Source organism: Cariama cristata, unplaced genomic scaffold (genome assembly GCF_000690535.1).
Source record: "Cariama cristata isolate BGI_N322 unplaced genomic scaffold, ASM69053v1 scaffold38479, whole genome shotgun sequence".
NCBI classification, from domain to species: Eukaryota; Metazoa; Chordata; class Aves; order Cariamiformes; family Cariamidae; genus Cariama; species Cariama cristata.
In genome coordinates this window covers 34,053-44,690 of record NW_009634814.1, presented here as the reverse complement: position 1 = coordinate 44,690, position 10,638 = coordinate 34,053, and the positions used below count along the sequence as shown (strand labels likewise).

Sequence of the window (10,638 nt, the reverse complement as noted above, 5' to 3'; positions counted from 1 at the left end):
GTTTACAGTTATCTTCGCTAAACAAATAACCCAGATGGTGCTATCCAAACAGAAGATTCAAATGCCAATTTTCTTATCCCTCATATTAATATTTTTAAATTAAAAATTAATCTGCAAGTTAACAACCCAAACACTCAGGAGAGATTGGAAGAACATCTCTACAAAAATCAGTTTGGATGGTGGAATTATCAGAAGAACCTTCTCTCCTTCTCTGTACTAAGGGATGTGAAGGAAGAGAGAGATGTTTTACACAGTCTTGAAAGCCAAATGTCCCCAGTAAGCCCTAGAACAGATGAACATGCCCAAAATGGTAGGGCTTGCAGTGGGAGCAAGATTTCCTGGAATCACTGTGTCCTGGTACTTAGCACACACAGGGTAATTCATTCAGTAGGAAAAAAAGTAACTCCCTCCCCAAAGTGTTTTTTGGTAGTTTTAGGCAACAGATATTACCAGTGCAAGGGAAGACATTTTAATCATTATGTTATTTTTGTTTTGCCCCCAGGTGTTGAGGAATTTTAGTACTGTTAGAACTCCATTTCTGTCCTAACATGGATGTGGTTCAATCGACCTACAGAGAAATCACAATTGCTGAGAAATCCTTCAAGAAAATACCCAGTGTCCTTCTGGGCAGCCTAGTAGAGGAACCTAAAAAAAGACATACTGTCCCCAATCACCTGCTAGAATCAAGTAAGTTTCTGCTCTCTGACTGTCCCCCAACTTTGGAATGATCCTAGGAGACACCTCGCTATTATTTTTTTCTGCAACTCACAGGCAAAACTCCCATTCTGTTGCTTAAATTGCATCTTCCTGTGAGCCCAAATCATAGGAGACATAGTCAGGAAAGAAATAGTGGCTATACTGATCCTGGCTGACCCTAAAGTTTTGGGATGGCTTGTTGAAGCCATGATGCCAAAAGATAAACTGGTGACAGGATCATGACTCTGCTGGGGTAGTTTAAAGCCTGCTTAACAGCAGAAATAATCTCTGTTTAATTTTTTCTCTATAGTACATTGGGTGCAACATAAACATACTTAATCAATGTAAGTAATGATCATCATGTGTGTTTCACCTGGTCTCCTTTTCTCCCTGTTTTATTATCTATCTCTGTAGAAATTTATTCAGAACTTCACAGGAGCAAGGTTGTACAGGCTGAGCCTGCTGTGTTACACTATGGAGGGTATGATGTTGGAAAACATCACCAACAGATGCTGGTAAGTGTCAAAGCAGGGATCCTCTTGGGACTCGTAAAAGGATAACAGAAGCCAAGTAGACTGCTTGTGGTCATGAGGCCTTTTGCTCTATGGAGTGCTCTAAAAAGCAACACTTAAAATCAGTAGCCCTGCGGTAACAAAACAGACGAGTACCATGCTGTGTGCATCACTGTCCTTTACAGTCTGTTTTACCTTTCTGTTTCCTGTGTCTGCGATCAGTGCTAGTGATATGTGACTTGCAAGTCATGAATGAAGGATTCATGCTATAACTCCATAAGAGACTGTTTGCAAAATGTACTTAGACTGTCACTGTGTTTGCAAACATGTTCACTGGTCGGACAATTTTGAAAGTACCTTTGGCCTTGTGCCAAGAGCAATTTAATCTAAGGAAAGAAACTCAGGGCATAGCTTTGATTAACTTTCCTTGAGAATAGTTTGGGTATTTCCTTTTCTTCTTTCAGCTTTCTCTTTGTCTGCCTTCTTTAGTCATGTGGTAAGTGTTTTGAGGTGGAGGTTGGGTGATTATGGTGGACTAGGTCCTCCAGATATAATGAAAGTAAACAAGATGCAGGAGGCTTTATAAGCTGAACTGTCACTATCCAAATGCTTGTTGCTTTGTGATCCAAAACAAAACTATGGAATATGACATAATTTCTGTTGTTTTAGACCTCTCTGAAAGTGAAGTCATTAGGTTGTTTCATTTTTTGTTCCTTTTGCACATAAGAAAAACAGCGTCTTCTTCAGCAAGACTAACTGTTATTCCCATGTAAGGATTTGTGACTTGGTTTCTGGTCCTGTTTTTCTTATGTGCAGGATGCAAGGTTTACATAATATTCTTTTAAATCAGAACATACTCAGAATTATTTCTACTAAAGTAAAAATCATTACTTCCTTGTTTAATACAGCTTCTTTGCTACAAATAGTCTCACAAAAAGTACAGTTGGCATTCTCAATTGACCTCTTATATTGTAAAGTGTTTTGTGGTTTTGGTTTTCTTTTGTTCTACAGAAGCTGATAAATATTTCTGGCGATGTAATAAACCTTCACATAATACCACCCCAGACAAAGTATTTTCAGATCAAATACAACAAAACAGTAAGTGTCAGAAAACCTTCACACCGCTGTTTGCGTGCAGCGCTGGTTTAGTGTCATATAGGCAGCTTTTACATGCCTTCTATCTTATTTTGGGTCATTTTCTAGCACCGGCTTGTCCCTGGCTTGTCGTACGCGGTTACTGTTGATTTTTGTCCTGATGAGTGGCGGTATTACTATGACTGCATCCGAATTCATTGTCAGGTGAGGATTTATTATAAAATATATTCACAGTTGTAACAGAATGAAACAACTATTAGGACATGATGATAACAGTAAAGTAAAGGTACAGTTGATCTCCTAGAGCCACATGGGTTTATTCCCATATTCTGGATTGGTGTATTTAATTTTAAACATTTAAAATTTTTCTGCCATAAACATCCCAGAGTTATGGGTAGAATATCTTCCTTATGCTGTTATTGTGCCACACTAATGTAATGTGTTAGCTGAGCAGGCTTGGAGGTGCTCTAGATAGTTGCTGAAAGTATGGAAAGACAGACGGATACTGAAAGCAGATAGACTATCAATATCCTGAGGCGCAACACAGTGATGATCTTGAAGATGTTTTATGCCCACTTACTGGCCAACTACTACAGAAACTTTTTCTTCCTCTAACATTTATTCATTCTAAGAAATAAATATTTATCCCTTTTTTTTTTTTTCAGGGAGAAGATACATTAGTCATTCCTGTGCATGCTTACCCTGCTGTGAATGTTGTAGAATTTCCATCATTTATAAATCTGTCCGATGTATCAGTTGGGAAGAGGTGAGTTAAAGACAGACATTTGTCCACATTTTGGGAGACATGCACAAAATCTGAAAAATCTCATTTTCCTCTGTTTGTACAATGTAACATCTTGGAAGTTTTAAGGAGATCGGCTACCATCTGGACTGCAAAATAATTCCATATATGAACTGTTTCTGGTTCACATTCACAGGAAAGTAAAAGCTGCGCAAACTAAACATATACATAGATACTGGAACTGGTGTTTCAGCTAGTCTAAATTGGTGCTCATTCATCGTATGGTGAAGCAATCTGTACACTCTCAAGTGCTATGTCTTTTTTAATGTTAGTAAGTCTCAAGTGAATGGATCTTCCTTACAAGATGAAGCGTTCTGGAAATGAAGGTATGGGCTGGTAATGGTAGGTGTGACAGCAAATAGCTAACCTCAGTCCAGAGATTGGTCAGTTGTTAGATTTGCTTCTTCTATTTAAAAATATTTGAAGTGATCTTCTGATGTGGAGCTGCAAATGGCATAGACTTCATCTTACTCTGTCTGCAGTATAGATGTAACACTGACTTCTCTTGAAGTAATCAGTAATAATTCTTAATAGGAACTGGGAAGGGAAAAAGGAAAAGGGACATCCTGTTGATTAGGGTCTAGTTCTATAGTATATTGACTATATTAGTTGTAATTATAGTGATTGTGTTAGTGTAAACATTTGAGTGAATTCTAGGAACTGAAGGTCTTAGCAGCTAGGTTGTGTCAGCCTGTGAGTTGGAAGTAACTCACGAATTTTACTGAAGCACAGAAGTATGAATAGGCAAGGTACATACAAAGAAAATGCATAATTCTGCAGTAAAAATGAGCCCAGCATTGTAGAAGGAACATTTGCATCTTTTTGTTTATTTATTTTTCTAATCCCCCCTTAATCTGTTAAACTCCAGTGAATCTGTCAGAATTGACGTTATAGCTTGCTCACAGGACTGAACATAACTCCTGACGTTCTAGGAATGGTGGGATTCTGTTTATTTCTCCATTTTTAAAACGTGCTGAAGTATACAGAATTTTCATAATCTCAGAACACAGGGAAGAGATTAGGCAGAGTACAAAATACAGTTTTAAATAATGGGAAAATTTTCCTACACAACAGTGTTGCTCAGAGATGCCCCTGAGGGAATTTGGAAGAGTTCCTGAAGAGAAAACTGGTGGTTTTAGACCTTAACTCTTACCAGTATTTTTCATCATAAGGCTATTAAAAACTTTCCTACAAATGAAGGCTCTCTGAGATACTTGGTACTGTACAGAACCCAAAGGGCTATGGGCTTAATCCATAGCCCACTGAGGTCGATGGAAAAACTTCCTTTTACTTCCATAAGTGTAGGATAAGACCTATATTCTACCGCCCAGCTTTCTCCTTAGGCACAGAAGGTCCTTAAGGCAACAGGCGGCATAATTGCCATGTTTCTAAGTCACTTTGGTTATTGTAGTAGCCGCACTATACCTGAAAACAAATTACCTCCCGTCTTCTGTTACACATGAACAGGTCATATTAAGGCAGAGAAAAAAGGACTTTGCTATTATCATTTCTTTCCTTAGGCATTTCAAAATGTGCTTTCCGAAGGAACACTGTGTATAACATGCATTCTTTGCTAATCAGCAGGATAGGATTTCAGTCAGACAGTTTACAAAAACCAGAAATAAGCCTGGGTAAATCGGTCTTGATTTGCAGGATGATGGATGGTGTTACACCGATGCTTTTGTATTTCAATTTGATACGTGAAAATAGGTGCATACAAAAGCAAGACAGCTTGAAAAGATGTGTGCTATTACCCCTCACACAACCAGGGTAAGACATAAAGGGCTTTTATGAAAATCAGGCCACAGCATCATTATTTCTATGGTGATTAAAGTCCGATTTCAACACTTTCAAAGACTGCACAGTCTTTTCTCATCATATTCAACAAGGAGGGCCATGGGAGAAAGCTGGTTTCTGGTTCTGTACTTATTGTTGCTCCAATTTGGATTGTTTGTACTTGCTAGATCCTGCAGTTTGTGAGAACGTGAGAGTACACATAAATAACGTCTAAAACGTACATTTTATACATTTTTCTGTAATCAGATTCTGTATGCGTAGGAGAAAGTAAGTCAAGATGTAACATATCCGGCATTCAAATCAAGATTTATCTCTCATTTCCTTAATGAGTGAAAGATCTGAAATATTGTGCTATTTTGGAACAACGAGGAATGACTATTTTCACATGAAGAAGTAACCCATCCCTCTGAACACAGATAAATTCAGTGCATGTTGTGTATAATATAATTTTCCAGCGTGTAATTGATGATCAACTATAGTTTCATTAATTTCTTTCTTCCTTTCTCTCTTTTCAGTAAGAAGTATGTTATCCCGTTGCAGTGCAGCTGTCCAATAGATTTTGAATTCCACATTGATTTTATTCAGCCTCACAGAGCCTTCACTGTCCAGCCAACATTTGGTAGATTGAACTTATTTAAAATTATAAACATTAACTTTGTGTTAAGTGTACTTGTGACAGTATTTTCAGTACTGTACAGAAAAAACCTTTTCCTCAGAGTGTTTCCAGGTGAACGCAGGCTGATAAATATTAGTCATATGCAGCCTCATGGCAAATAGCCCTCCGTGCCTGGTAGATTTCTTTTGTCAATGCCCAGCTACAGACTTCTGGCAAAATATGAGACATCTCAAACAATCCATCCAGCCTTTCTCTTCTCTCTTTGCCGGTGTGGCCTTTGGAAAGGAGAGAGGCAGGAAGGCCAGCATTTACCTCTTTATCACACATTTCCCAAAGGACTGTCTGGCTCCTGCCCCATTAAAGGAACAGATATCTGTCTTTGTGGAATGGGTATGCTTTATCTTACTTGACTGGAGACACAGAGGAAATAAAAGGTGACCTCTACTCTATCAAACATATCCCTGTACCTGTTTTTTCCCTAGTAGTCTAGAAGAGTTTGATAGAATTGTGTCTGTTGCTTCAGGAGCAGTTACAGTGATGGGCACAAAATACACTGCTGCAGGTGTTTCATGGGATGGCAGTGGCTTTTCGATTCAGTCTAGACCTCTGTGTATGGGCTTTACAAGAGGCAGGGACTTTTGGCTACAGTATGCTCGGCTATTTTCATGCCTGACGCTGGAGAGAGCTCTGTCTTGAGGCAGACATATCTATTTGCAGGTCAGTTGCTATCATTGTTACATTTGCCAGGTGCCGGAGGAGCATGTAAGTACCCAGGTGTTGTGACAGAAATGTGTAAGTGAATGAGAACTGGCTGCATAATTCACTTGGGCAGTCTGGTCAATTCCATGAAAATACATAAAAAGATCTAAATAAATAAAATCCTTCATAAATCTGGTGCTTAGTGCTATTTGCGACACTGGAATTTAAACTTTGATTATTTATGCACTTCAATAAAAGTTGCTGCTCTTACTGTATGTACAATGATACGAATTTGCCCTGTCTTGTCAGATGGATGTTCTTCCGAGATCATACTTGGATTCTATCACATGTGTGGTTCACAAAGATGAACTATGCTGCTGGCTTGTTTTGGGTCATTCTTTCAGGATAATATTCTTTCTTACTTTGTGCTTAAAGAAGTTTTGATGTATCAAAGGGAGGAAAGGAACAATATTACAATTGAGTAAAACTAGGGAGAAGTTATAAAATTCATCAGGAAGTTTTTTGTATTTTCACACAGTCATAGACAAAGCAGCTGGAACTAATTCATGCTTTCTAAGTTGGGTTAGTTCTTGGGAGAAAGGGGAACAAAAATATCCCAGAAAAAAACAACCCAGTAAAAGTTAAGTCAGAAACTTTGGTAGCTAGAAACCCTGAGGTGCTGAATGCCATCTGAAAAGCACTAAGAAATCTCAGCTTCTACTCAAGCCATTGTGCTCTGAGATCAGTAATGTTGAAATACTCTAACAAATTCCACACGCGCACACACACACAAAAATAAACAATGAAACGAACGGGTGTTTAAAACTGCAGGGTGCAGAAAACAGGCAATGGTTACAGAGATGAGAAATTAGCATTTCTGATGAGCTGAATAAACTCCTTGTTGCAGAAATGCTGAGGAGCATCAGGGCCTATATCCTGGGATTGCAGTGAATGTTTAGGGGTATGAAGAGTAGTTAAAGTGGTTGAGAAAATAATGGAATACGTAATAAGGAAATAAGACCAAGTAGATACAGGTAATGCATCAAATCCAGATGATTCTCCCAACTTGGACAAGCACAGGGAAATATGTTTATAATGCTTTGCTCATGAAAGCAGGAAGTGCCAGAGACTTAAGACTGGCAGATGCAAGTGAAGAATTTCTGTATATAAACAGGCAATCATTTTCACAACAGTAAGAAATATTATAGTCTTACTGTCGAATCTCTCTGCTATTGCAAAATCTCTCCCATTATTAGTTCTTGAAAGACAAGTTGAGACCTGAAGTACTTTCCAGGCCTACTGCCATCCATTCAAACATTAGTGTTATTTGAAAAAAAATGTAGTCCAGAATCAATTTCAGCTTACTTAAGTGGCTCACATCAGATGGACTCATTGTTTTTCTCCTCTAATCACAGGAATTATTCCAGGCAATGGGAAAGTGGAAGTAACTGTGAAATATTCCCCACTTGAGTACGGAACAGCACAAATGACAATGCAGTTATGGATTTCACAGTTTCACTCAAAACCCTATGTATGTGTATTCACAGGAACATCAACACCACATCTGGGTCTAACGTATGTGTGGCTGAGTGATCTTTGAGTATTTTTGCCCAGTGCTAAAAAATACCTGTATGATAGGATTTCATGCCATTTTGCTGTAATCATTTTAAGCATTTGTATCTATGGAGACTTAAAATGCTCCAATGTAATTCGACTGTTAATATGTGTACCTCCTCTCTTACATCATTTGCTCGGAACGCCCTTAGGCTGTATGAAGTGAAACTACCAAACCAAAAGTAACAAGAAGTTACATATCCTTAAAGAAGTGTTGAGCATTCTCGGCTTCTATTATGCCTGCTCTATGTTCTTGATATTGCTGAGGCCTTGCAAGATACAGGGTTTTTTGAGCAATAAGGTCTTTTGGGCTGTACTTATTTTTTTTTGTGAACTCTGAAGATTAGAAAGTTTGGTTCCAGTTGTAATTTGGGAGAGAAATTTCCAGTCTCCTTGTATATCTAAAGGGGAGGTAAATGCATGTACTAGACTTACGTGCCATTTACAGAGTACTTATAAGGGCAATATCTGTCCTTCTGACACCTAGAAAAGAACATTTTGACGAACAACAAAGTCGTCCAAAGAAAAATGCTGCGTCTGCAGGAAAATCCGTGGTGTGGAGAAGAGACCAATACAGCCAACCACAATTGAGGCCTATTCAAAAAGTAAAGGTGTGAAGAGATAATAATCACAAGTACTTTTCTGGGCTGAAAATATTTCCTGTTTCTATTTCTTCCTATTAATTTATATCTCGTAGGAAATTGAATACCAGAACCTCAGATTCCCCACAGACTTGTCAAATCCGTATGCTGTAGCTACTGTTTTGAATCAGGAACCAGGCAAATTGAAGATTAAGGACTTGAAAGAAGGTAAGGTAATAAAGCAGCATAAACTTGGTCTTAGCATTATTTGTAGGTTTCTGATGAGGAACTCAGCTTTAGAATTGCTGAGGCGATGTGATTGTAGTTTCTGTAAGAAATCTCACCTTAGCTTTATGTATTAATGAGTTCAGTTATCTTAAGCAGTGGATTTCCAATTCAAAATTCAATTTAGTTTGAGGTGTGATACGGCTTTCTAATATTCCTGCAGCCCTTTGCCAAGGCGGTGAAGGGATAAAAACAAGACAGATGAAGGAAGCCATATTTCAACTAAAAGTCAAACAAAATATTCAGGAAGAGGAAGCAAATCATCTGAAGTGGTAAGTGTTAGTTAACCACATTAACAACACTGGAGTTTGCTTAACTAAGACCTCTGTGAATGATGTATGCAATATCCACTAGTGAGTAATGCTGCCATTTCATGTCCTGATAGGTTCGTTTTTTAGCTAAGTTACTGTTGGTTTACTTTCATTTTTTTCTCTTCTGCCTAAGAGTAGTCTTAGTAGTAATCTGTAGCAGTACCCAAGGAGGTCTTTGATTGTGTTATGGTTGCATTCAGTAAGAAACCTGCTGAAAACTTTGGTCACCTAATCTTGTTCCCAGGCATCTCATCTTGTGCCCTTAAGGGCAAAGGAAGCTTTTTGTCGTGGTTGTCAATAAATCAAGGCTAAAATGTGTAATGGAGAGAACAGAATTGCACATGTACATCAAATGGTGTAAAGCAAAACACATAGTCATATGCGTAAGCAACACCATGATTTCATTTGCAATCCACAGATCTGCTCTTATGATGAATGTTATGGACCCCTAGACACCTTAGGAAGAGGAGAATAGGTCTATTAGCCTTTAAATAAAGCAAACTGTGCATTAAACGAAGGATTTTTCTTGTCTCCACTGTAAATGCAGGCAAGTTCATAAAGGCAAAGATCCAATCTCTGTGGAATTTAAAAAAGAGATTATTGAAAACCGACAGAGGGAAGAAGAGCAATACAAGGTTAGTCTTTGCTGTTTTTTCTTTAAATTTAAAATTAAACTTATACTTTCAGATTATGCAGTGCATTAGTGAATTGTATCAAGCTCTCTACATCTTCAGTTTTTCTTCATACATCAATGCAAATCTACACTAGCTGTACTTCTTACTGCAGTTATATCTTTATTATGCCTGTGTATCCCTGTTTCTGAGGTGGTTTTATCTTGGAGAGAGGATAAGAAGAAGGATAAGTTATTAATGGAAATGTAACTAGATAGTTGCCCAACCTAGCAGATTTGCACCCAGCCACCCAGCCACATCACAGTGCAACATTGCAGAGTAATCCTGTCAGCACCATGGCCGCATCCAACCTTCTGTTTATGTTGTACCTCTCTGAAGAGCTGATGTCCTGAATGGCCCACGGTCAAAGACCTAAACCCAGTCAGTACTCTCACGCAGAGCCCCAGGGAGATAATTCATCAGGTTATTCTTCTACACTTTCAACCTCCCTCTCTTTGGTTTCTTCCAGTCACCCAAGCCTGCGGGTCATCCTCCATAGAGGTGACAGCAGCAATACTCAGTGGCAGGAAATATTTTTTCCCCATGTGGCACAGCCTTCAGGGACAGGTGGGGTTTGTCCCTCTTATCCTGTCTCCTGGATATTGAAGTAGCTTCTGACATCCCACTGACTTCCAACGAGCTGTTTATGGGAGTAAAATTATTTATATATAGGATAAAAGCTTAATTTATACACTGAATTAGGCGCTGCGAATTCACTCAAACATATTTAATACTAAGGAGGAAGTGAGTAAAAACAGGATCTAAATTGTTTGATTGTTGTATCACTGAATTAGATGTATGTTAATTTCATTTAGAAACATTTATTTTCTTACCTGTTGGCCATAGAGGCTGTGGAGATCTCTGACTGGTTTGACAGTTGCTCCTCCGACTTTCTGACAGAGGCATATTTTTGCTCATGCTGTCTGTTTTTCCACTTAAGTATTATTAAGCCTCACAGA

The 10,638-nt window shown here is 38.5% G+C and overlaps 1 protein-coding gene across 1 annotated transcript in view; it reads left to right on the top strand.

Annotated features, from left to right (window-relative positions):
- The first annotated feature begins 548 nt into the window (after positions 1-548).
- CFAP221 (cilia and flagella associated protein 221) overlaps positions 549-10,638 on the top strand; it is a 22,560-nt gene continuing 12,470 nt past the window's right edge. Inside the window, exons 1-11 of the mRNA XM_009707266.1 lie at positions 549-687; positions 1,111-1,211; positions 2,220-2,306; positions 2,412-2,507; positions 2,969-3,069; positions 5,418-5,521; positions 7,633-7,792; positions 8,319-8,442; positions 8,529-8,640; positions 8,861-8,969; positions 9,556-9,643. Coding sequence (XP_009705568.1) covers positions 549-687; positions 1,111-1,211; positions 2,220-2,306; positions 2,412-2,507; positions 2,969-3,069; positions 5,418-5,521; positions 7,633-7,792; positions 8,319-8,442; positions 8,529-8,640; positions 8,861-8,969; positions 9,556-9,643 — 1,221 coding nt within the window. The remainder of the gene's footprint in view (positions 688-1,110; positions 1,212-2,219; positions 2,307-2,411; positions 2,508-2,968; positions 3,070-5,417; positions 5,522-7,632; positions 7,793-8,318; positions 8,443-8,528; positions 8,641-8,860; positions 8,970-9,555; positions 9,644-10,638) is intronic.